The 27,315-nt window shown below is 41.4% G+C and overlaps 1 protein-coding gene across 2 annotated transcripts in view; it reads left to right on the forward strand.

The window, feature by feature from the left end:
- E2F3 (E2F transcription factor 3) overlaps window positions 1-26,404 on the forward strand; it is a 95,286-nt gene extending 68,882 nt beyond the window's left edge. The window contains exons 2-7 of one of the 2 annotated variants that reach the window (XM_066377146.1): window positions 12,216-12,327; window positions 13,591-13,810; window positions 15,064-15,222; window positions 18,977-19,091; window positions 20,567-20,702; window positions 22,950-26,404. In XM_066377146.1, coding sequence (XP_066233243.1) covers window positions 12,216-12,327; window positions 13,591-13,810; window positions 15,064-15,222; window positions 18,977-19,091; window positions 20,567-20,702; window positions 22,950-23,212 — 1,005 coding nt within the window. In that variant the 3' untranslated portion in view covers window positions 23,213-26,404. The remainder of the gene's footprint in view (window positions 1-12,215; window positions 12,328-13,590; window positions 13,811-15,063; window positions 15,223-18,976; window positions 19,092-20,566; window positions 20,703-22,949) is intronic. The other variant, XM_066377147.1, reaches the window with a different exon arrangement.
- Window positions 26,405-27,315: the final 911 nt, after the last annotated feature.

Genomic DNA, 27,315 nt, shown 5'->3' on the forward strand with positions numbered 1-27,315 from the left:
GAGCAACACCCCAGATGGGCAGAGCATCACCCCCTGGTGGGCATGCCAGGTGGATCCCAGTCAGGTGCACGAGTCTGTCTGACTGCCTCCCCACTTCTAACTTTGGGGGAAAAGAAAAAAATATATATATATATATATTATATATAATATATATATATAATATATATATATAATTCATTTTCTCTTATTTTATTTGAGTAACATTAGGTCATTTTATTAATCAGGTCTTTTTCTTAAGCTTCTTATCCCTTCACTCTTAATTTGGTATAAATAATAGATGATGATAGATAGATAGATAGAACCTGTAAAAGGTTTTCAGAGGTTTTTGCTTTATAAAATCAACGTTTAATTACTGGGGCAGAGATAGTTAGGTTGGAAAGATTAGGGCTTCAGCTTCTATTTGGAAAATAAATCATTGCCTAGTTTAGTTACTACTATAAAGTGCCTAGTACAGTGCCTTACTTATAGTGAGTAATCAGTACCACTTGCTGATAAATGAGAATTAAATACAGAGGGCCAATTCTGGTGTAGAAAGGCAAATTGTACATATTTATCTCCTTCCCCTTTCTTGAAACCTTATGAAAATAATAGTAAACAGGTTTTGGGGGTTTTTTGGGGGGGGTTAGTCATTAGAAATGAGAGCAGGGCCTTTAGCAGCCAAGATAATTCAGCAGACTTCTGTAATACAGGGAATGGATGGAGCAGTGACAGTCTAACAAAACAGGAGAGCGCTGGTCTGGAGGACCACAGGAGCCCCAATGTGCCAGTCAAGGAGTAAAGGGGGGTTCGTGTGAAGGTCTTCATGTAGGATAAATGTCCAGAATCCAGGAGTCTTTTTGAGAAGTCTCAGAAAAAATGAGTTGGCTCTCTTGGCATTTAAGGGTATCACCTCAACTTGAATCACACCGCTTCCAGGTGTCCATGTATTGCTTTTTTCTTAAATTTGAACAGACAGAAAGCTTCACTAGATATATGAGAAAAGAGTACAACATTATAAAGCAAGATCAAGATTATTTTTAATGGTAGGATAAGATGACTATGAAGGCAACTGATTAAACAGCAAACGAGAAACCTTTAAAGGCAGTGATTATAGCAGCATCAGAAAGGCTATCCTATCCATAAAATAAGGGCAAAATTGAGCAGAAAGTAAAACAAATGTTCTTGGAAATTAAAAGTAGAGTTGCCCAAATTTTTAAATAAAATTTTAGTGAAGTAGAACCTAAATTTGATGAAAGGACACAAGTAACCCCCCCCCCCCATAGAAAGAAGGAAAGGAAGGGGGAGAGAGAGAATCAATCCAAAAAATAGGAATTTTAGCAAGTTTAGCCAGAGACAATGAGGAAATGACTTTCCACATAAGTATTTCTCATAGCTAAAGTCTAAATGTGTAATTTTTAGGTGCCCATGAGTTTCTCATACCATGAAAGAGAAAAGATGCACACCTGAGTACATTGTGAGACCTTACAGTAATGTAAGACACAGGTTAAACTGAATCGCTGCACAGGACTGAGAGTGGCTGCCAGGTTCTCATCATTAGCACTGGATGGAGAAACCTCTGGAGCAGTGCCTTCAGAGCTCTCAGGGCAGGTGATGTTCAGCCTTAAATTCTTGACCTAGTCAAACTATCAAGTGTGATGCTGAAATACACATTTCAGATATATAAGGACACAAATTTTCTCTTCCATACTACTGTTCAGGTGTGCTCCTGGAAAATAGTTGATAGTGATGCGATCCACTGTGGCTGACTTAGGTAGAAAAGGCATTTATTGAAAGGATATTGGATAACTAACTTTATTATCAGGAAGATTAGAGAACCAGGCTTGGAGAACTGGCAGGAACAAGGAAGGATCAGCAGCCAGAACCACAGCCAAAACATCAAACCACAGAACAAGTCCAGCATCATCAGTCACCTCCCAGGCTCCCCAGTTGTCACCACTGGTCTGCTTCCTTGCAGGAGTGACTCCAGATTGCATGCTCAGTATGGTGTGCCTGCCCATGCCAGCCTAGGTGAGGGCTCTGGCCCAGGGTCTAGGGAAACTGAGAAAGGGTGCCGGGTGTCTTCAGCTTCTGTGGTAGAAAGCTGGCTGTGCTTCCCACCATGACAAAGTGGGGAACATCTAAGGGTGGGGGGGGGGGAGGTTCAGAGGCTAGGCTAAGTCAAATAAAATGAGAAGTGTCCACCTCAGGCATTGATACTGCAAGCAGTGAAGGGAAAACTGCAGAAAGACAGCCATGCGGCAAGCTTTGTGAACAATCAGTCAGTCTAGTGTCTAGACAGCAGGAGGTCCAGGAGTTTTAGGCAGGAGAAGAAGCGGGACTAAAACAGAACATCTGATATGGAGAGTTGGAAAATTTGAGGATGTGGTGAAAGCAAATGGTGCCAAAAAGCAGGGAAGACAATTGGAAACTCCCATGAACAAACGAACTATGCAAAAAAGGAAATACAATCTCAGTATACTGCAGGGGTAGGCAACCTTTTTATACCTACTGCCCACTTTTGTATCTCTGTTAGTAGTAAAATTTTCTAACCATCCACCAGTTCCATAGTAATGGTGATTTATAAAGTAGGGAAGTAACTTTACTTTATAAAATTTATAAAGCAGAGTTACAGCAAGTTAAAGCATATAATAACAATTACCAAGTACTTTATGTCGGATTTTCGCTAAGTTTGGCAGAATAAATCTTTATAAAACAACTTACAATAGTTAAATCTATCTTTTTATTTATACTTTGGTTGCTCCACTACCGCCCGCCATGAAAGCTGGAACAAGCACTAGGGGGCGGTAGGGACCAGGTTGACTACCACTGGCCTGTGTGACTCTGCATGAATGATATTTTCATAGTCAAAATGCACAGCACTGGTTTTTAATTTAAACAAGAAAAGTGATGTAACTATTGGGGGAAAGTGTGGAGGAGAGGGGGGGTGTGGTATCATGAAGGAAGTCTATATAAATAACGGAATTGCTAACCCAAGAAATCGCTGTGTAAGCTTATTATTTAAAGATAAAGAGGTGACCCTAGGGATGCAGTCATTATAAGCTTCCTGAGCTGGTGGATTTCTTTTTTAAATCATGCATTTATTTGTTTTTGAATTGCATCAAATTATTTTTACAACAATATATGTATACAGAAAGGAAGGCGAAGTCACCAGTTCATAAGTAAGTGACTTCTGTTCCAAAAGTTGTGAGTCAGTTTGAGATTCCAGTTCCTGTAGAAACATTCATAGGTAAGTGGTTAGATTTACAAAATGAAATACAAGTTATAACGGAGTTAAAATTCCCTAAATCTATACTTTAAAAAATCAAAAGAGGAAAACTGGCCAAGTTTGGGGCCATTTTGTAAAAGTTATCCAGTGAGTAATGATGGGGGGGGACTTTAGCCGGGGAAGTGGGACAGGCGTGCACAGGAGCACATCTGAGAGAAGAAAGATTGTGCTCACCATCTGTTAGGGTGTGGGATTGCAGGGGAAATCTCTACCAAGATAAAATGCATGCTTGCTGTTCCTGTCGCCACATGCCTCCATCAGGGCTTTCTGCATGTCTGTTCAGTTCACCAGTTCTATGAAATAATTTGGTTTCTGATTAGGCTTCTCACCTAATATCTCATAGAGGTGCTGTTCATGTTAGGTTATGAATTAACCTATTGCCTGAAAAGCCAAAGAAGACCTTAGAGCTCTTCATTTTAGGTAACTCATCTCAGAAAAAGGTTGATGCTGGGAGTATGGTCCTTAGCATGGTGAGTTAGGGACCAGGTCTGACCCTTTCTTTAGCCTCTGCAGTGGAGCCCCTTCCTCCCGCCAGCACCTCTGAACCAGGGCTCTCCCCAGTCTGTGCACCTCTGTGCTTGACTGGCCAGTCAGCACCCCCCCCCCCATTCCTTTATAGGACAGAGCTCATTGGCCTTGCAGGACTTTGCGCAAGCATGGCCACCTCTAATTGATCTCTGCAGATCCCTGCCCACTTCTCTGTCCAGCCCGTCTTCCTGCTCATTTCAGTATTGATCATGCATTTCCTGTTGGTTGTTTGCCTGCACCCTCTTATATAGCAGGAACCACCATGTTGCCTTTACAGTCATCTCCCTGTGCAGGGCCTGATACGCCAGGCACTTAATAAGTAATTGGATGGATTAAAAAAATGGGTTGCCACGTTGAGTTATACATAATAATCACACCTGAAAGCTAGGTACTCTTTTCTTAAAACCCTTACGCCCTAGCCTGCTGAGCCCATGGCCCCAATCCAAGAGAGATTCAGCTGTGGTCTGGGCTCCAGCTGGAGATTCCTTCCTTTGGGTTATTTCACTAATGTACTTAACCTGGTCCTCATTCTTCTTATTTAATTTCCATTTTCTTCTATTTCCCTTCTTCCTCTGTTCAAAATGCCTGTCTCATGTTTGGCTTTGAGACAAAATGTATCATATATCTAGTTCCTTCACTTGCCCAGATCTCCTATTCACCCAGGTGAAGGAAGTTTATTTTAGTGTTCACAGTTTGTTAACCTACAGCAGGCCGTGCCTTTTTCTTGCTTTAATTTTTTCCGGTGGCTCAGCTCAATGGTAGATAAGAACACCACTTGCCTTCTCACCACGAAGCTGTAATGCCCTTTCTGGAGCCTAGCCCATTTCTGTGTTGAACCCAGAGCCATATGCATTGAATGGTGCGTAAGAGTTTCAACAGCCTAAAAAAATAAACTACCAGACTTGTTTTGTTTAACCTCAAATGGAAATTATTTTTGTTTCGTGTAATGCAAGTAACACATGCTCACCTTAAAATAATTTAGAGATATAAAAAGCTAAGAAAATAAAACCATAATCCTACCATTCAAAGATTAATAATCAAATTATTTGGTATGTATTCTTAGATACCTTATTTCTATGCATATAATTTCCCTACAAAAATGCAATTTTACTGCTGACCCTTTTTTAAAAACTTACATAGGTATACATCATTATTAATTGCATAACATGTCATTATATAAAGGTACAATAACTTAGTGAATTATTCTTCTGAGATTGGGCATTTATGTTGGACATATGGGGGAAAATGTAAATATTCAAAAAAACTAGCACTTTTTTTTTTGAGAAAGACAGAGAAAGGGACAGATAGGGATTGACAGGCTGGAATGGAGAGAGACGAGAAACATCAATTCTTTGCTGCAGCTCCATAGTTGTTCAATGATTGCTTTCTTGTATGTGTCTTGACTGGGGGGCTACAGCCGAGCCAGTGACCCCTTGCTCAAGCCAGTGACCATGGGTCATGTCTATGATCCCATGCTCAAGCTGGTAACCCCACACTTAATCCAGCGACCTTGGGGTTTCAAACCGGGGTCCTCTGTGTCCAAGGCCAACACTCTATCCACAGTACCACTGCCTGGTCAAGCAGCAGTATAGGCATTCAGGCTATTTTTAATAGACAAACCCTAGAAACAACCTAAGTGTTTTCAGAATACACAACAAGAAGGGAAATTGCTAGGGTGAAAGGTATAACCGTAACATGTATGTAGAGATCACTTTTAAAAACACAATCAAATACTACAGAAGTATAAACATGAAATCAGTACCCCATATTTTAGTTCTCAGAGATAACATCCACTGAGAGATTACTCCCACTAACACTTGATATGGATCTTTCTAGACCATTTCCCTTATGGTTACATGGAAAAGCTTTTAGTGAAGTCTATAGTTTTATCACTTTTTTACCCCTACGAGATCATAGTACACATACCTTTCTGCAGCTTTACTTTCCCCTTTATATTTCTTGAAAATCTTTCTAAGTAGAGGGTGGGGCAAACATAAGTTTATAGTTGTTCTTATGGAAAAAAAATAATACAAGAATAAACTTCATGTTTCACACACTCACAACTGTAAACCTATTTTTACCTCACTCTATGTAGAGATTAATCTCCAGGATATATAAGTACATATACATATACATATATATACCTGTATGTACATACATATACACACACACACATACATGTATATTAATATATGCATTTTCTTTAATACTCCCCTTATAGCTTCATAAGGTTGGAGTTTTGTGATTTACCTGCCAAGAGACTTTGGGAGTTTATTTCTTGGTTCATTAAAAATAAATAAGTAAATTTGACTGAGTGCATTCCATATTCAGGCTGTGGGGAAACTCAGGGGCTAAAGACCTGAGCTTTTGGTCTAGCAAGGAAACCTGAAGCTTATGTGTTATAATTGGCAGCCCAGAAGTTGTTATGACACCAGAAGAAGGATATCTCAATCAGACCAACAACTGATTGAAGTTGTCAGTTAGGGACTAAAGGAAGTCCCTAATAACTTACTTTAGCAGACCTGGGTCCAAATTCTGGTATCTGTCAATTATTAACTGGGGCTATAGGTAATCTTTAACTTAAGTGCCTCAGTGCAGGATGAGTATACAGGCAGTTCCTGGGTTATGCACAAGATAGGTTCTGTAGGTTTGTTCTTAAGTTGAATTTGTGTGTAATTTGGAACATTTACCTATTAACTGCAACTCAGGCAGATGTTTGTCTTAATACAGTATTTATTTTTGCCTTTCTCTGCATATACATACCTAAACATTTTCAGATACAACCTTAAACAATCTTGGATGATGCAGAAGATGGTGGACTTGTTGGAGAGGATGGGACTGGTGTTAGAGAGTCAGGGTTTGATTCTGCTACTGGAGTCAGTGTCTTGAAGTGTAGGCATCAGGGAAGGATTGTTCAGAGCTTTTCTTTTTCTAATTTATTTATTTATTTATTCGCAAGAGTGAGGCAGGCAGACAGACAGGAAAGGAAAGAGATGAGAAGCATCAACTCGTAGTTGCAGCACTTCTGTTGTTCATTGATTGCTTTCTCATATGTACCTTGACTAGGGGGCTCCAGCTGAGCCAGTGACCCCTTCCTCAAGCCAGTAACCTTGGGTGTCAAACCAGGACTCATGGGGTCATATCTATAATCCCACACTCAAGCTGGCGACCTTGGGGTTTCGAACCTGGGTCCTCAGTGTCCCAGGTCAACACTCTATAAACTGTGCCACCTCCTGGTCAGGTGTTTTTGTGGGTTGTTTTTTTTTTAATTTTTCTCATCATTAATGGCCATGTAGGATCTCAGGCCTTCAGTACCTGTCCAGTAAACTCTGGTGAACCTCTCTGTATCAGGATCTTGCTCCTCTAACTTTGCCATTCCTGCTTCAATGAGACAAAAAGCATCAGCTTTCAGTTGATTCTGCAGTTTCTAGGTCCCTGTTTTCTTCCCTAAATGCTGTCATCTGCTGTCTAGTTCCATAAGGTCTTCCTTCATTGGTTAGTTCTTTGCCATTGGGAGTAAAGTTACTTTAGGAGATCATTTTCACTGATGTCCATCTGCAGTTGATTTACCAATAGCCCAATGACACTCCATTCATAAGTACGAGTTGTATGCAAGTCAGGTGTTTGTAACTCGGAGACTTACTGTAGTACCTACCCCACTGTGCCATCATGAATATTTATTGGGGAAATGATTACAGTAGAGAAGTGTTGAATGTGCATTAGCAGATTTCTCGTTAGGTAAACAAATCATCGTATAATAATACATATATTATGCAGGTATGAAAAATAAGGTCATTCTAAATTTACTGCTAGGAATCAAACCATGACGGATGCTGTAAGAATAGTATGTGGTTTGCTACCATTTATATAAAAAATTTTAAAGGTGTGGTTGTGTATCTTTTAAAAAAAATTTTAAGGATCTGGTATGTGTATTTACATAGACTAAAAGAATATCAAAATAACAATAGTGCTTGTCTTTAAAGAAGGAAGCTAGTTCTCAAGATTAGGAGAAAAATATGCTTTCCATGTGTATTGACTTGTGCTCTTTAAATTACCATGTGTATTTATTTAAAGGAAAGGGGTTTTTTTTAATTATGAAAATAAAGTGTAATCATAAAGTAAGATGGTATCAATAGAATGATCTCTTTCAATATTTTTATGAGGAAATTTTTACAATCATTTTATAAAGTGGTTACAAGCATGGACTTTGGGGTAGGCATTTATTGGCCATGGGGTCTTGGGAAAGATATTTAAGCACTCTAAACATTAGTTTTGTCCTGAAAAAATAGGAGATAATAATAACTACCTTGTGAGGTTGTGTGAAAATGAGATAATCATTTGGAAAACAATGAACATGATGCATGAGATATATAAGCACTCAAATGTTCATTGTGTTATAGTTAATACTAAGGGGTCATACCTACCAGGACTCTTGGTTACCAGTGGTAGTACTCTTCCTCAGTTGTCTTCTAACATAAAGGGAGTTTGTTGGCTCACACAAATGAAAGTCTAGTGTAAGACTGCCTTTGGGCATGGTCATATTCCTTGAAAGTATTGGGATCAGATTCTCCCAGGTCTTAACTCTGCTTTCTTCTCTGTTGGCTCAGTTCTCAGCTCCAGGCCTACACCCTAGTACCTAATCCCTCTCAATGAAAAGAACCCAGTATTTTTTTAATGAAACTCTTAGGATTGACTGACTCCTAACCCATACCTAAACCAGTCACCTAGTTAAGGGTCTGGAATGCACTGATTGGCAGGCCCAGGTTATAGGACTCACCTTTGTAACCTTGATGGGAAGGGTCAGCTTTTGTTTCCAGCCATGGAGACATAGAAAATACCTGAACTAAGTTCCTTCCCCAACAGAAAAAATAGGGGCAACAAATGCCGGGCTGGTGGAAACTGTGTATGTCCCCACAGCCACTGTTTGGCCTCCTGACCATTCATCCTGTTATTTTCATATGCATTTTCAGAAAAGCTTAACAGGGCTACTGTTTGTTACAGAGGAATGTGATGTTAGTTGGAGCTGAGATTCTAGAAAGCTACCATATGGATGGTCTACCCAGTGCCTTTCATGTCCAGCCTTGACTCCTGCTTAAGACCAAATGGCTGAACCTTTTGTTGAACACCAGAAAGATTAGTTGCTTTACTAGTCGGGGCCATGTAATACAAAAATCTATTTATAAACAGATTAACTCGAAGTTCAGCAAGTTGTTCACACTAAGCAACCAAAAATTGAGGTGACCCAGAGAAGAGACTTTCACCTGCCTGATGCTCAGCTCAGGGCAAGGAGGTGCGCCTGCCGGTTTCAGCCCTCCCTTCTAGTTGTTTGTTTGTGTTTATATTTTGAGTCCTCTCAAGTCCAGTTCAGTCCCCACTCACTAAACAGTGGGGGCAAGATGACAGGGAAACCCAATAGAAACTTCCATTTAGATAAGGGAAGTAGGCCCTGACTGGTTGGCTCATTGGTAAAGCATCAGCTTAGGTGTGTGGACATCCTGGGTTTGATTCCTGGTCAGGTCACACAGTAAAAGTGACCACCTGCTTCTGCACCCTTCCCCCCTCTCTCTTCTCTCTCTCTCTATCTCTCTTCCCCTCCTGCAGCCATAGCTCAGTTGGAGCAAGTTGGCCCTGGGCACTGAGGATGGCTCCAAGGCCTCACTCTAGGTGCTAAAATAGATCGGTTGCCAAGCTCGGAGCAAGAGCCCCAGATGGGCAGAGCATCACCCCGTCAGGGGCATGTCAGGTGGATCTCAGGCAGGGTGCATGTGGGAGTCTGTCTCTCTCTCTGCCTCCTTTCCTCACTTTAGAAAAGTTAAAATAAGAAAAGGGAAGTAGCACACAGTGGTCACCTCCCACAGCACGCGTGGCCTCCTCAACAGGAATGCTGGCACTTGGAGATGGGGTAGAGACATGACTTGCTTGTGGAATCAATGTGGCCACCTCGATTACTACCCTCAGAGCTCATACCTTTTTGGTGTACACTTAGTGGTTGACTGTCTTAGAGGCTGAGATATCACAGGACTTTGCTTTCTAGAGATTCTTTGATGATGCAAGTGCCTTAACATTTTAGTAGATATTCCTAATCTAGTATTTAGATTTGGTGAACTCTGAGGATTTGATGCTTGGTGACCAAAGTCACACCCATACCTCGTGACTAGTCCTAGTCCTTAAAGTGCCACCGCAGCTTGTTAGCAGCAGGTTTCAGGGAATTACCGTCGCATATAGTTTACTGCTTCAGTAGGCAAACTCTTCTCCCATTGGCCTTCCTTCTGTGGACTTCAGCATGGGCAGAGAATACAGCTCTCTGTCTTTTTAGATTTCTTTCTACAGAGGTAAAAGCCCTCAACGGCAAAGCCCTTTTCTCCTTTGAGGTGAGCCAGCTTCACATGAAGCTTGTGTCAGTCAGTAATAATTTCCTCAAGGTAACGAGGAGTGATGGACCCCCGTCTACCATCCTTTGACAGGCCTGCCTGCCACACCGTTGGGCCACACTCAGCGAACCCCACAGGCTGTCCTTTGCAACACCCTGCTTTCAGGTTCTCAACTCGGAGTGCTTTAAGCAAAAAGGAGATTTCATTGACTAATGTAACTGAAAAGTCTGGAGAAGACCAGTTGTTGCCAGTAGTGTGTGACCTGATGCAGAGTTTTGAATGATGGCCTCAGGCCCCTTTCTCTCCATCTCTTCACTACACTTTCCTCTGGGCAAGCACCATTCTCGGGCAGCTTCTGGCTTCCTGAGTATCAACTGAACTGGGAAGGTTTACCCCCTTCTTACCAGCGGCTCCAGAAGAAACTCCTAGAGTTGGCCTGTGGTCCTGTGCTACCCGGGCCAGTCACTGTAAGTGAAGGGGAGAGAAAGGGAGGATGGACCACAATGACTAGCCAGGCCTGGGTCACCTTTGTCAGTGAGGCTACAAGAGAGAGGGGGTACTCCCCAGAGGACAATCAGGGAGCATTTATCTGATGAAGACGGGAATTTTTCTGGGCCAGCTGAAACAGTGGGCATACACAAGAATTGGGCAGAATATTTGGGAAGGGGAAATGAAGTTAAAACAGCAAATGGGTGAATTGTCATCCTTAGGCCTTTCAAGTAATGTTTAGTCAGTAGAAAGATGATCTGTGCCAATATGGTCAGCCACAGAGTGAAAGAATAGAGGGGAAGAAGGGAAATAATAACTTCAATACTTTTTTAAAATCCAAAATGCTATCATTTTAACATGATCAGTATTAAAAATTGTTAAGATATTGTACCCTTTTTTGTGCTGTCTTCAAAATACAGGGTGTATTTTAAATTTGTAGCCCAAGTCAGTTCAGATGAGCCACACATGGCTAGTTGCCTGCTGTAATGAATCATACACACTGCTGATAGCTTTCCATAGAGAAGTTGAATGTTTGTCATCAGCTAATGAGTTATTCCATTTCTGTGTTGTGGGAAGTTACTTTGAAATTGTGAAGCCTCCCTAAAATGAGCCCAAATACACATTGCCACATGGAGTGTCTAGTTGGTGACTCTTCTGTCTTTACACCCACCATATCTGTACAGTTAGCACTCAACAGTCACTTCCTGAATCATCTGTCTTCTCTCCTAGACTCTATGCCCCAGGCAGGTAAGGACCCCTCTATCTTCCTTACCTCTGTTCCCTTAGCCCAGTGCCCCGTACATAGAAGATTCTAAGTAGATAGTTTCAAACACTTACATGAGGACTTCTCCTTTGCCAGGTTGTGTGACAAAACGGTAGACTAGTTGAAGCCCATGATTGTTTCTGATGAATGACCATCTGAGCTCTGTGATTAGTTGTGTTACCATTCAATCACTTAGAGAGAGAGAGAGAAAGAGAGAGATTGAATACCTGCCGAAACCTAGGCTCTGTGACAAACATTAGGTATACAAAGGTGAATGGGAAACAGACCCTGCCTGAAGGGAATTGAGAAAAAGGTTAGTAAAATAACTCTTATATCCAGTAAGTGTTAAGATACAAATAAACGCAGAGTGTTTGGGGAAGCACAGAAAGGGGGTCCAACCCTGGTCAGAGAGGGAGAGAGGCAGCAAAGGTCCACTGGGGAAAAAGTTCATTTCACTTCCACGGTACGTGCTGTATTCTCAGCATCTAGCCCTTTGCCTGGTACATGTGTTGAATCGGTGAATAAATGAACAAAGTAGCTCCTGGACCTAATCCTAAAGGATCACTAGATCTGTCCATCTGAGTTAATATGAATGATTGTTGCAGATGAAGAGTTTGCATGACCGCCAGGCCCCAGGACTAGAACCCTGGCTGTGGGGAACGGCGAGAACTGGGGTGACTGGCGCAGAGGTGGTAAGGGCAGGCACGATTCTGCAGCGTTTGGCTGGGGCCAGATCCCAAACAGCTGCGCTTGTGATTGTCCATATGACCAGACGACTGATTGTACTTTCTTATTTCAGGCCAAGCGAAGGCTGGAGCTAGGAGAAAGCGGTCATCAGTACCTCTCAGATGGTTTAAAAACCCCCAAGGGCAAAGGGAGAGCTGCATTGCGAAGTCCAGACAGTCCCAAAAGTAAGGATTCTTTCATCTCTGATTTTCTTTGGTGTGGGTTCCCAACTCTCAAAGCTTGTGGCTGGAAGGATGCCAAGGTGTGAATAATTTTGGCGTGTTTTGTTATTTTTCATTTCTGTCTGTGTCTATCTGAAAAATAAATACAGTGTCAGCACACACCCAGGGAAAGGTTTACAGAGTCACTCCAGTACCTAAATACTTGCTTAGGGGGGAGGCCTCTTTAAATGTGTGCAGGTTCATTTTTCAACTCAGAATATAAGCTTTCTCTTATGTTCTATAATCAGACTTCATTTTATTTTCTTGAACGGATGTTACTTCAGAGACTGAGCCTAATGGTGTAGGCAAACTGTACCGGAGTTGCTGATATCTATGTCGGCTCAACTCTCTGGCTCCACAAAGGCAGCGTAAGAATTGATTGAGACCAGTGATTGCAGCTAGTTTCCCTTTCCATCAATAGGATCCTCTTCTTCTGGGAGACAGAAAACTGGGTTGGAGATAACTAACTAGTCCTTTATGACTCTAATTTAATGTAAAGGCTAAATTAGACTGTCTTCTCTCCTTTCCTGTAGTTTATGAATTAGGCAATCCACAGATTGTGTGGACTGCTAAATTAAACCCTTGACCTGTGACCAATAAGGGAATAGATACAATATTTAATAAGAAATTTTGTTCAAGAGGGATGGGGAAATTTGATTAAAAGACTCTTCCAGATTCCAGATAGTCTTCATTCAGATGAAGCATTATTTGAAATATTGGTGAACAAGTTAAACACACACACAACACATACACAAAGACACTAGAGCCTGGAAGGCCAGTTGAAGTAGGTCTGTCTGTACCCCATCGTGAAGTGCTGGAGCGGTTCGTTACATGGCCCCTCAGGTGAGGCTCCACATGAACTGATCTCATGGGTGGTCTACAGCACTTTCATTCCTTCAACATTTTTGAGCACCTACTATGAGTGAGATCTTTCACTAGCCTTCCCCCACCCCAGAATAGGGTGAGCCAAAGTAGAAACTACTGAGAAATTCACAGTAAAATGCTTTAATCAAACAGGAATATTTACTGTCTCTTCTTTTTCTAAAAAGCAGTTTCAGAGCTTTTTCTGTCACTTCACAGAAACAACAGCAACAAACAGCTTTGCTTCCAATACTAATAATACTCAGGCTGCAGTGGGGAAGAGGGCTTGTTCAGCTGCAAAGACACCCTTCATTTCTTTACCCTTCCTCCTTTCCCCCACCCGTTCGGTTTTTGTTTTTCTTTAAGCTCCAAAATCTCCTTCAGAAAAAACACGGTATGATACATCACTTGGTCTGCTCACCAAGAAGTTCATTCAGCTACTGAGCAAGTCACCTGATGGGGTCTTGGATTTGAACAAGGCAGCGGAGGTGCTGAAAGTGCAAAAGAGAAGGATTTATGATATCACCAATGTACTGGAAGGCATCCACCTCATTAAGAAGAAGTCTAAAAACAACGTGCAATGGATGTGAGTAGGAGCCACGCCCCGCCCCGCTCCCGGCTCCAGCGGGGTCCTTTGAGCCCTGTGCTCTCTCCCAGCCCCAGCTTTCACATTCCTGACCACACTTCATTTCTGTGCTTTCCTACTTTTCACTCACCTTCTCTCTTCCTTCCTCAACTCCTTAGCCGCAAGTTCAAAGTCTCTTTAGGAAGAGACCTATTTAGATATTGTGAGAGCTAAAAATGTTTATATTCCTTTCACTTTAAGCAAGGTGATCCTGGGATTAGCTTGGGCCCTGCAGATGGAAAGCAGAGGGCTGTTCACTTGTTACCATGAGGTCCATCTGTGTGAGCTCGGAGGGGCTTGCACCCGTCTGAACTCTAACAGGAATTTGGAAATTCACTATGGCTGTGTATTAACACATCTGTGAATACACACAGTCATCACATATCTTTATTCATGGTTCTAATAGCAGGTTAATTCACTTTCTGAATAAATTAAGGTGAGAGGTAAATGCCTCAGTTCCTTCTAGAAAGTGGAGATGATAACACTTAATAGCTGTACATCTATATGTGACTAAATTTGTGAATTATGAGCACAGCCAGTATTTTAGAAGAAATGATGAAAGCATATTGGAAGCAATAGATCTGTTATGGGGTTTCAAAAAATACTACTTCAAACATGATAAAATGAACAGGTAACTTGTATTTTTGGGGTTCAGTGACCCATTTTGGCCTATGGTTTAAAGAAACCTGTTGGGTGTCAGTCAGTCTGTGTTCCTGCCTGAAATGCATCTGTTTCCTTAACCTCCCTTTTGTTTTCTTTTTTTTAAGTTGTTGGTGTAAGTAATTACCTAAATTACCTATGCCCTTTGAGCTTTTTGGATAGTGTTTTGCTTTCCTTTCATCTTTTCTTTCCAATGTTTCTGTCTTTCTGTGTCACCCTGTCTGCTTTCCCTCCGAGAAGGAAAGTGGCAGGAGGGAGCTGCCTCTCTCTGCCCTTTGAACTTGAGGCTTCTGAAGAAACAGGCCTCCTCTGCAGGCAAGAAACCTGAAAAGAGCGATGTGTTCTCACTTAATTTCTATGGTGTGAAATGTAAAGGACTGTATGTATTAAAAATATGCATAAATGTCCTAATGTTAACACTTGGCAAACAAGCAGTGTGACCTCCCGTATCAAGAAGATGGTCTCTCCCCGTCCCCCGTTCCCCCCGGATTATCATCCCCCTCCTCCCACTGGCCTCTCAAGTAGTCATGAAGAGTCTGTGTTTGGGTTTCTAGGGGCTGCAGTCTGTCTGAGGATGGGGGCATGCTGGCCCAGTGTCAAGGCCTGTCAAAGGAAGTGACCGAGCTCAGTCAGGAAGAGAAGAAATTAGATGAACTGATCCAAAGCTGCACCCTGGACCTCAAACTGTTAACCGAGGATTCAGAGAATCAAAGATATCCTTTGTGCCACCTGGTCATTGGGGGTTAGTGCCTTATAGACTATTTCCAGAACTGACGATCTGACTTTGCTGCAAAGGTAGAATTTTACTCTGGTTTCATGCACATACTTGTGTGTGTGTGCGTGCATGCGCATGTAAACCCACTTTTCTTTGTATTAGAAATCAGTATTTATGGAAAGATAATCGTCTCATATGTCTATTTTACAGCAAAGAGGGAACTTTTTTTTTTTTAATCGTGTTATTCATGTGTGGTTGGCACATGCTGATCTACTCCACTCACAGTGTAAGGCAGCACTATTATAAGATCTGTGTGGTATCGGTACTAATATTAATGACAACATTCAGCAGATTCATCTTTGGCTTACCAGATTTTGGGTGGGTGTTAGCTGTCACTGTTGGGGTTCTCACATTCTATTTTCTTTTTATCAGATATTGAAGCAATTGGAATTTGTTGAATCTGATTGAACTATAGTTGAAGAAATAGAGTGTAAAAACTTTATTCTGTAACTTTTCAAGAGCATTATGCCGATTCATAATACCAGTCCCTGATTTCAGAAGCCCTGCAAGACCTGAGAAATCTCGGGTTGTCCATTCATCTGCAAACATTGGTTGTTGGAAATTAAAATATAAGAAGCCAATTCTTGTTCTCAATTGGCTGACAATTTATTGACCATCTCAGGAGAGCTTATTGTTGGTCATCTCACTTCAGACAAAAAATTAGAGAGATTACTTTATTGTTTTGGCAAGAAGATTTTACAATATTCTCAGTTATTACTAGAAGACAAAAGCCATATGTTCAATTACCCCATTTCTAATTTTAGTTCCTAACTTCGATTATTCCACATTTTCCTTTGTGAGACAGGAAACAAAATGTATCCTGCCCAGTGTCTTATATTGTCTCTTCTCTAGGCTTTCCCTTGGAGGGCGTGGGGACATTCATTTTCCAATTCAGGCCATTTTTTGAAACTGTGACTGTGTCAGCTGATGATCAGTCAGATTGAGAAATGATGTGCTGATATGAACCCCCAGTGGAGGCCAGAGTGGGTTTCCAGGAAAAGAAACCGGATAGCTCTAGTTGGGCTGTTTCATTCATTGTTTAGTTGGGAGCCTCAGTGAAGAAGAGACGTGGCAGTAACACATGATTGGCCGATTGTAGTTTATGGCATTGTCACCTACATTATCTTTCTCTGGGGCCTTTGTTACAGAAAATGAAAGCTTCATTGCAGGAGGCTGCTAACCAAAGAAGCAAATTCAGGAGGGGCCTTAGTGGAAGCACCTTTTTTTTTTTTTTGGTATTTTTCTGAAGTTGGAAACGGGGAGGCAGTCAGACAGACTCCCGCATGCGCCCAACTGGGATCCACCCGGCACGCCCACCAGGGGGCAATGCTCTGCCCATCCGGGGCATTGCTCTGTTGCAACCAGAGCCATTCTAGCACCTGAGGCAGAGGCCACGGAGCCATCCTCAGCACCCAGGCCAACTTTGCTCCAAAGGAGCCTTGGCTGCGGGAGGGGAAGAGAGAGACAGAGAGGAAGGAGACGGGGAGCGGTGGAGAAGCAGATGGGCGCTTCTCCTGTGTGCCCTGGCTGAGAATCAAACCCGGGACTCCTGCACCTCAGGCCAACGCTCTACCACTGAGCCAACTGGCCAGGGTAGTGGAAGCACTTTTAACTTTGTAAGACTAGACAATATGTTTGCACAATTTATTTCCATTTGCCCTTCAGTTCCGAATTTAGTACAGCTTGTTCACAAATGTGTTGAAATTTTCTTTCCTGCACATGTTGAGTAATTGTAGATGAGTTTTTATTTTAATGAGTTCTTGTCACGTAGCTCTTTGACAGTGGGCTGTGGTGTACACCCGTTATTAGTTTCCCTAGTGTTCTCAGTAAAAATTCAGAATAGTCAAGACTTTTAAAAAGGGACCATTTGGCTGTCTTGATGAGATAAATGGTGACCTAAAACTTGGAGTCCTGCTTAACTGTCCAGTTAAGCTCAACATTGAATTGGCTGTTGTCTCAATTATTGAGACTTAAAGAAGATAGCCTTGATATATGGCCCTAAATGTGTGTGCAGATTTGGGGTGGGTGTGCTTTTTTTCTCTGATGAGTAGGTTCATAGCTTCCTTCAATAGCTAACAAAAAGCTACTATTCTAAGGGACATTATTTCCACTAGGCTCTCTAAATCCCTTCTCTGTGTTAAACAGATTAGATCACAAACTCTATTAACAATATTATATTACCCGTAGAAATGCCCTCATTGAGTTGTGATTTGCTGTTGTATCATAGGCATTGTTTTTGTGTGTGGATTAATATAAAAAATGTCTGGCTAAAGATATCGTACATTAATTATGTTGTTACTCCATGTCCCTTCTATAAGAAAGCCATGCGACCTGTTCTCTCTTAGTGCCGAGTAAAAGCTGGTCTCTGTAGGCAGCTTGCATGAATACTTTTATCATGTGATGAGTACATATTCTTCCAGGACATCCTCTTAGCTTTGGCTTTCAGGGCACTTCAAAGAACTGCTCAGTGCTCAGAAGTAACTACCAAGAGGACTGAAATACTATTTTACTCTCTTCTCCTAAGTCAGTGTTTCTCAAATTCATTCAGGTTGCAGATCTCCTGGAAGCTGCTTTCCTCCTTGTGAAACTGAAATATTGAGACTCTAACACAGAAAGACTGACATTCTTCTCAAGTAGACAGTATATAATCACAGCCGCCCCAGGCGCTTTTAGCAAAAAGTCTGACTGCCTCCCTGTTTCCAACTTCAGAAAAATAACAAACAAACAAACAAACAAACCCAATTTGGTTGGGAATTTCCAATCTCTGTGGTGCAAGTATTCCATGAGCTCCAATGAAGTAAGTGTGCTGTCAAACTGAATAATGGCAGATCCTAATTTATAGAAAAAAAAATTCAACCCTATTAAAGGTAATTTTTGGAAATTCCAATTACTTTGATCTCCTACTTGACTATTAGCAAGTGTCAGTAGCCACCTAAAGGAATGAATGAATGAGCAGCAACTAGATACATTAGTGGAGGAACTCAGAATACTGCTCAGGAAGGCTGGCCAGGGCCCCAAATTGGGTTTTGATAATCTATTTTAACTATTGTTTCTGTGTTTATTTTAAAATTTATATACCATGGGCTTTTTAAAAATGGGCAGGAAGAAGCTATACATTTCTTTTGTTGTCTAAAATATCAGCCAGAAAACAAGATTCATGGAAATCTCATATTTAAAGATCTGAAAGGTGGTCCTGGCCGGTTGGCTCAGTGGTAGAGTGTCAGCCTGGCGTGCAGGAGTCCCGGGTTCGATTCCTGGCCAGGGCACACAGGAGAAGTGCCCATGTGCTTCTCCACCCCTCCCCCTCTCCTTCCTCTCTGTCTCTCTCTTCTCCTCCTGCAGCCAAGGCTCCATTGGAGCAAAGTTGGCCCGGGTGCTGAGGATGGCTCCATGGCCTCTGCCTCAGGTGCTAAAATGGCTCTGGTTGCAACAGAGCAATGCCCCGGATGGGCAGAGCATCGCCCCTGGTGGGCGTGCCAGGTGGATCCCGGTCGGGCGCATGCAGGAGTCTGTCTGACTGCCTCCCTGTTTCCAACTTCAGGAGAAAAAAAAAAAAAAGATCTGAAAGGCAAGACAGATATATTCTTCTACATCATGAAATACTTCAAAATTTTTCCATGCATCTATTTTGTTATCATCATAATGGTTACATCTGAGGCAATTAGTTGGGAGATTTCCTTAACACTCACTACGTTAGCTTATGTTACATATCAAGATATTCGAAAAATTAGTGGCCTTAAAGACCAAACTGTTATAGTTGTGAAAGCCCCTCCTGAAACAAGACTTGAAGTGCCTGACCCAATAGAGGTAAGGAAACAACCGCTTTGCTTGTCTGCAGGGATCTTTTGGGGATAGCTGAAGTTTAAGAATCATTGGTTCATGCTTAAAGTTCATATCCCCCTCAAGACTTGAAAGTTCCTCCCATGTCTATTTTACTTCACCCTAACTTTAACAACATTTCAGCAGTTCAGTGTGTATTGAGTGTCCAAAGGGGACTAATTTTAACATGCAGGCACTCGCTCACTGTGTTAGACCATGCCCTGCCCCTCTTGTGCTTCCTTTTTTCCATAATTTGTTGGTTCTGATCAGTTTGAACTTTGAGGGGATTTTATGTTGATTACTCTGGCTATGGTTACTCCTGAGAATGGAGATATAAATGTTTTAGAGTATCTGCCTAACTTATCTTAGCACATTTAAGAATTTATCATTTATATCATGTTTGCTTTTAAGAAACAAAACGGGACTTTGGGTTAGGTGAAAAGGTAGAATATTGTAAGAAAGTAGGGGGCATATTTTTGTGATTGGCTTCAGATATAGTTTGATAATAATAGACTTAGACTATATAACTTGAAGGTAAAGAAATATATTAAAAAGGGTATGTATAAAAAATTTTTAAAAAAAGAAATATGCTAGCTCCCATCTAGGATAGACTTCTCACCTCAAGTAGTAATAATAGCTCTATGACCTAGATGAAGAGGAATTTTAAATATTAGTGTGCTGCATTCTCTTATTAAACTCAGCTCCCTTGGTTATTAAAGTTCAACATTAAAAAGCCCTACTATAAAGGAATAACAACATGGAAGTATTATATTTGGAACAGTAAAAAGACCTTTTAATAGTTTACAAAATGAAAAAGAAAAATATATTTAGAGAGCCTAATTCACCTTCTCTAGGGCAGGGGTCAGCAAAATTTTTCTTTAAAGGACCAGACTAAATATTTTTGGCTTCATGAGCCATACGGTTTCTGTTGAGACTGAGCAAATTAAAGACTGCCAGTATAGGATGGGGAAAAACCCAGCCAGAGGCAATGCATAAATAATAGGAATAAGAATGACTCTGTACCAATAAAACTTTATTTACAAAATCAGCTGGTGTACCGAATTTGGCCCTACGCTTTAGTTGACTGACCCATCCTCTGCAGCGGTGTTTTTCAACAACCAGTTCGTGGACCAGTCTGCCATAAGTTTTGTGCCAGTCCAGAAGAGTTCACCACTCTGATGTTGAATGAAAATTATAAACCCAATGATCTTAGTTGAATTCACGGAAGCTCAGGGTGATTTCCGCCTTAGCAGTCCTCGAAATAATTCTATTTTCACGGGCCCCGGGTTTAAAAAGGTTGAAAACCATTGCTTAGAGGTTGACAGCCATTGATAAAGGTGGACTACCTGTGAAAAAGCAAAATGAACTATGAAAATTACTCTTACTTTAACATTTTTAAATGAAAATTACTATAACTTTCATTTCTAAAAGAACTTTCATTTTGAACTTTTTTCTGTTCGTAGAGTCTACGAATACACTTGGCAAGTACCCAAGGACCCATTGAGGTTTACTTGTGTCCAGAAGAGACTGAAACACACAGTCCAATGAAAACAAGCAACCAAGACCACAATGGGAATATTCCTAAACCCACTTCCAAAGGTAAAATTCTGCTTTTGTCATTTGGAAACTGTTAAAAATGAAGGTGACTATAAGGATCCTGTATCAGAACCACAAGTCCAGGCAAGATACAAAATCTTTTGTTATTATTGTTATTAAGGTAACATCTTTTAAAAGGCATTCTGACTAGTTTACAGAATAAAATAATGATCTTGGGTTATGACTCCTCCACCCATTAATGGAGTCCTCAGGCTTTTACTATTGGCAGAAACCATGTTCTTACGGTGTTTAGAAAACCAACCGAAGTGGGAGTGGAGCTGAATGAATCAGCAGCTCGTGCAGCACACCTCCGCCTGAGGCTGCAGAGATTAGAGAAGTGAGATTGTTTGGAGAGAAAAGCCCTCGTCAAAGAAGTTTTGTCTACATTTCCCCTCCTGCCCTCAGTGTGATGGGAGAGGGTATGAAAGGAAGCCCCCAGCAAAATAAATCAAACTTCTTCCTCCACTATCTCTAGACACAAAGGAGGCCCTTTGTGGTCATTTTTTTCCCTAGTTTGAGTTTGGGCATATGTATTTGGTTTTTTTCCCCATTTCCCAACATAGCAGCAAGAATAGCGGTGATGTAAGTGAATAGGTCTGATTTATACTGAACAAAAAACAGTAGATGCCTTGAAATCAGGGATAGTACTGAACCCTTGAACAACAACAGAGTTAGTAGAGACACTAACCTCCTGCGCAGTCAGAGCTCCACATATAACTTTTCTCCCCCAAAATTTAAGTTGACTCTCAGTATCTGCAGGGGATTAGTTCCAAGACCCCCATGGAATCCCAGCCACAGATCAAAGACAGTTATAAGTACTTCTTGAAAAAATCTGGGTCTGAGTGGACCCATGTTGTTCAAGGGTCAACTGTTAATACTATGTTTTCCTTTACATACATAACTATGATAAAGTTTAAGTAAGATGATAACAACAATAACTGATAATAAAATAGAACAGTTATAACAATATGCTGTAATAGAACACGAATGTGGTCTCTCTCTCAAAATATCTTGTACTGTCCTCACTCTTCTTGCAATGATGTTAAATGATACAGCTACATGATGAGATGAAGGGAGGGGAATGACGTAGGCATAGCGATATAGCTCTAGGAACCGTTGGATTACTGCGGTACCACAACAGTCCATCTGATAACTGAGATGGTTCCAAGTGACCAACGGTCAGGGAGCATCTATAGTGTGGAGATGCTGGACAGAAGGATGATTCACATTCCAGGCAGGATGGAGCGGGATGGCATGAGATTTCACCACCCTACTCAGAACAGTGGCAATATAAAATTTGGGAATTGTTTCTTGAATTTTCCATTTATTATCTGTGGACCACAGTTGACTATGGGTAATTCTGAAACCATGGAAAGCAGAACCTCAGATAAGGTGGGACAACGATGTAGCACATCAAATAGTAAAACAAAAGACCATTTTTCCCCATAAATATATAAAGTAAATATGTCCCGTCATCTGTATTTTTTTTTCTTCTTCTGAAGTTGGAAACGGGGAGGCAGACAGACTCCCACATGCGCCTGACCGGGATCCACTCAGCATGCCCACCAGGGGGCGATGCTTTGCCCATCTGGGGCGTTGCTCTGTTGTATCCAAAGCCATTCTAGCACCTGAGGCAGAGGCCATAGAGCTATCCTCAGCACCCCCGGGCCAACTTTGCTCCAATGGAGCCTTGGCTGTGGGAAGGGAAGAGAGAGACAGAGAGGAAGGAGAGGGGGAAGGGTGCAGTAGCAGATGGGCGCTTCTCCTGTGTGCCCTGGCTGGGAATCGAACCTGGGACTCCTGCACACCAGGCTGACGCTCTACCACTGAGCCAACCGGCCAGGGCCCCGTTATTTGTATTTTTTGAGGAAGCTTTAATAAACTGGTGGTTCAGAAAAGACAAAGTGAAGATCAATGAGTTTCGAATAGAGTAGGCAGCTGACTTTACAGTGTGTATGCATGTTTTGTTTTTCCTTAAGTCATGACTAATGTATATCAGAGAGAAAAAAGTCTTTTAACTTGTTAGCCTCTACTCTCAGGAGCTGTAGGCATTCTTGTTTGCTAACAGCAGGAACTTTAGACCAGAAGAAAGGAAAGGCTGCAAGAGATGGTCTGTTTCATAACGTCTAACTGTCATTAGCAGAGTGTGACTGCTATTGTGACAGCAACCTGTATATTCTAACCAGAAAAAAGGTCATTTTTATTTTCTCCTAACTTATCTCTGTGTTTTCACCCATTCTTTCCTTTCAGACTTGGCTTCAAACCACTCAGGACATAGTGATTGCTCAATCTCTATGGCAAACCTCTCTCCTCTGGCCTCCCCGGCCAACCTCCTACAGCAGACTGAAGACCAAATTCCTTCCAACCTAGAAGGACCGTTTGTGAACTTACTGCCTCCCCTGCTTCAAGAAGACTATCTCCTAAGCCTCGGGGAGGAAGAAGGCATCAGCGATCTCTTCGATGCTTATGATTTGGAAAAGCTCCCGCTGGTGGAAGACTTCATGTGTAGTTGATTATGCTTTGTGAACTCCCCTTATAAACCAATATTTTTTTATTATGGAACCAGAACATCTGTCATGCAGTGTTGTCCCTTCCTACCTTCTTCCTCCGAGATAGTATCATGAAGTAAACTACAAACTTCAGAACAAAGCTGACATTTTAATGAATTTTTTATATATATATATAAATTGTCTAAACGCACAGTTGCAGGCTCCCTTGGGAAAACCCTGCTTTGCCCCAGGCTCCAAAATTTCCTAGATGAGTCTCAGCAAGTGAGAAAATGTGCAATCAGGTGTCTCTCACCCATACTTTTCCTCCCTTCCTCCCTCCCGGATTGGCTTGCTGTGCCTGACGGATGGGCTGTAAAGTGGGGTCTGGCCACCTGGGCCGCTGGAATACAGCACTCTTCCTTAATAGCATTTCAAGCCGTGCCTTCTCTGCAGAATGCATGTCTTTGGGGTCTGCTAATATGGAATGGAACTGCAGGAACTATAAACTTGAAGTCATGCAAAAGTATTAAATGGATTTCTTCAGCCCTTCTTAGGAATATTTAAATTACCGTCATAATTCAGTGTAAGCTATGGACCATGTGTCCCATTAGGAGGTCAGGAGAACCTCTACAGCCTTTTGGATGAAGAACCTGTTTTCAAATACTTGTTGCAGATACAGAAGAATAGTCGAGTTCTACCACTCTAAGCTATTGTGGATTTTCCTTCTCCATAAACCACTCCCGCACCGCTGCCCCCAATCAGCCACTCCCGCACCCCTGCCCCCAACTGTTTGTGAGTTTAAAGTTGATTTGTAGCACATGCCTACTTAGGAGATCTTTGTGTACTGTCTTAGACTTTTTTTAGCTGCCATTTAAGCATTCCTACGCAGGCACCCATCACCATTTCAATTTAATTGTTTACTTTGTAGCAGTTTTTGCTAATTCAAATTATTTAAGCAGAGGTAGAGAACCTCTCTGATTAGAGCATCTAAACATGTGTGATCTAAGGTCTAACAGCCTCTGCAAGAAGTGTTGCCCCATCGGGCTTGTCCTGGAGGGGAGCTTGGAGCGAGCGGGTCCTGAAGCTCGCTGAAGTTGGTGGCCCATTTGAAAGGAGAACCAGGTCAGACGACATAGCAGTCCCAAGGAATAGCAGGTGTGGATCCCTCCGTCCTTGGGTTCCCAGGGCCCTGTGACCGGGGAAAGGGCTCTCTTACATTGCACTCAGGGAGACCACTTCTCAGGATGGGGTCAGATGGAGAGGCCTCTAGGGAGCAAGACATCCCTTTGTGTGAGTGGCATTTACTGGAGCAGTGAGAACTGGGAGCTACCACTTTGGCGGGGGTGCAGTACTCCTGGCCATAACCCGCCCCCTTCCTCTGTGAAGGAGTAAATTGGACCAAGGGAAGTTAAGTGCAGATGTAGAAAATGAAGCGCTAGAATGCCAGAGTGTTTTCCTGCTGTACTCAGCAGGAATGGGGTCCCAAGTTGGAGTCTTCGTGTCAGCTCCAGTTATGGGCGCACCCCCCGCCCCCGGGAATGCGACATAGTACCTCAAATCCATTCCTTGGATGCTAGAGACTGCGGGAATGAGGGAGTCTTATTAAAAACAAACCTCAGAACAGAAATTGAAATGCTATGTGCCTGGCACAGTGGTAGGCACATGGTAGGCACTCACGTATGTAATTGAATTGAAAATATCCTTAGGAAAAAAGACAAAAAACCACGAACACCCCAGCCAGTTTCTTCTAGGTAGATTTCCACAATATGCAAAGTGGTGGTGGGGTCCAAACCCTGACACCAGCACTTTAAACGGTTTGTGTAGGTATGTGTGGGTGTGTGTTTGGGAAGAAAAACAAAGGGGCAGATCACCCTCCTTTTTCTTCTGCCTCCATCCCCACCCAGCCTCCTCTCCTCACACACACTGGACTTGGTACAAATATGTGGTCTGAGATGACGCATTGGGGTGGGGGTGGGGGGAGGGAGAGCTTCGTGTCAAGTGCCTACTGGAAATGCACTGTGGGGGTTTTTCCTGTATGGGAAACCATTTATGCCAAGCTTTTCCTCATTTCCCATATTTATCTCATCTGGTTAACTGCCTCTGCTTCCAGCTTTGTGTAATTCTCTTTGCCAGCTGCACAAAGCTGATTTTTTTCCAAAGTCTAAAGACTGAGCTCACCTGGCTAGGTTGTGTGTCGTTTTTGTTGAATTTCCCACTAGACCTTTCGTAATGTAATGCTGTATTTATTGTTTTAAAAAAATGAAAGGAATACTAATAAGTCTTAAAAGTTCCTTCGTCATAAGATTTCTCCAGTTAATGCGTGTAACTAGTGTACATGAATTAAACGTCCATACTGTATTCTGTTTGCATTAGTCATTTTCTTTGACATAGTATCCGGCACACAAAGTGGGTTAGTTCTCCAGTATTTGTGTTACTTTAAGTCAAAGTACACCGGTTTCCTGGTATCATTGAGTTGCTGCTATTAAAGCTCACACATGAAATGGCTAAAAGTTACAAGTGTGCAAATTATGACTGCGTGAGCCTTAGAAAATAAACTGTATAAAGGGCAACACATGAGCTGTCAAACAGTGTTAAGGTGTGTGTTTATATGTATATACTTGTGCATAGCAATTGTTTTATTTAAGTTGATATGTAGCCTACTCACGTTTTCATCATCTAGCAATTTTGTACAAAGATAGCAATTAATTTGTAAACACTGCCAGAATATTTTCTAGCTGGTTTGTAATTTTTTTAAGAGTGTTAAATTGTTTTTGTTTTGTGTTGTGGTTCTTGTTTTCACTTTTGTTTAAGTGTAGATCTGTAAATAAAATAGCAATATTTAAAGCTTTAGCTTTCAAGAAAGAGAAGAACTTAGTGTGTGCATGACAACTCGTGTGTACAAGAGGAGGGATTTGAAGGAAGATGCCTTGTAGAGTGAGTTGGGTGGCAATTGTCAGATTGTGGGAATTTCTTTTCCTATGAGGTACATGATTTTCTCAAAGGGAAGTATTTCTCCCAGAATTGGGAGAAGGCAAACTACTAATCAGTTTAGCTTTGTGTTGTATGCTAGTTTAAAAAAGAAAATGTGTAATATAATGTAAAAAAGAAAAAAAGCTTTTATGATGGATTTTGTAAATAGATTTGTTACAGGGTAACCTGTTCTCTAGCTGTGATCTTACCACTTCAAATGGGTGTAATTTGAATAAATTTTGTATGGTAAAGGATCAATAAAATGATTTTTTTTAAGAGTTCAGACTTATGGATGGATTTTCTTACTATGGTCTTATGCGTCTATAAATTTCATTTCTAAAGACATGCTTTAACAAGGGAAACATTTCAACAAAAGCTGAAAACACTGCTTTACCCTTTATCTGGGACTTCCAGAACATTGAGCAAATATTGGTGGAGTGCCTGTGGTGTGCTCCCACTTTGGGACGCACAAGAACCACTCCCAGGTATTGAAGAATTTTTACACTGAGAAAGTGACAAGTCAAGTTTTATTCCTCACAAGGAGTATGAAGCCAATCAATTTTCTTTCTCAATATTGGTAATTGTTCCCTTTGTTGAAGATGCTGTGTTTCTTGTAATGCATATTAGGACTTTTTATTTACTGCTATATCACAGTCTTAACTCTGTGCTCATCTAAAAACTTGAAAATGATTACCAAAAAAATGTTCTGATCTTCCCTATTCTATTCAACCCATAGGTAACTACTCTTTTCCTTTTTCTTCACGTCCTGTTGTTTCCTAAGCATATATAAACGTGAGTGCATATGCATGTGTATTTTAACAAATCATACCAAATATATGCTGATCTTTAACTTTTTCTCTTTTTATTTTTTTACTAACTACATCCTAGACATCTTTGCATGTTTGTAGTTACAGATCATGTTCACTCTTCAAAGGCTGCATAGCATTCTAGTAATTAAAATATATTTAATATTTTAGTAACCTTGGTAATTTCCTACTTGAGTGATTTTTGTTGTGTTGTTTTGCTATAAAGTCATATATAACAAGGAATGCCTATATTAAGGTAGGTACTTTTTATATTATGCCTGGTAAAATACATAGAATTAAATTAACCATCAGTGACATTTAATACATTCACAATGTTTAAGATTACTCCTT

Source organism: Saccopteryx leptura, chromosome 3, assembly GCF_036850995.1.
Source record: "Saccopteryx leptura isolate mSacLep1 chromosome 3, mSacLep1_pri_phased_curated, whole genome shotgun sequence".
NCBI lineage: Eukaryota > Metazoa > Chordata > Mammalia > Chiroptera > Emballonuridae > Saccopteryx > Saccopteryx leptura.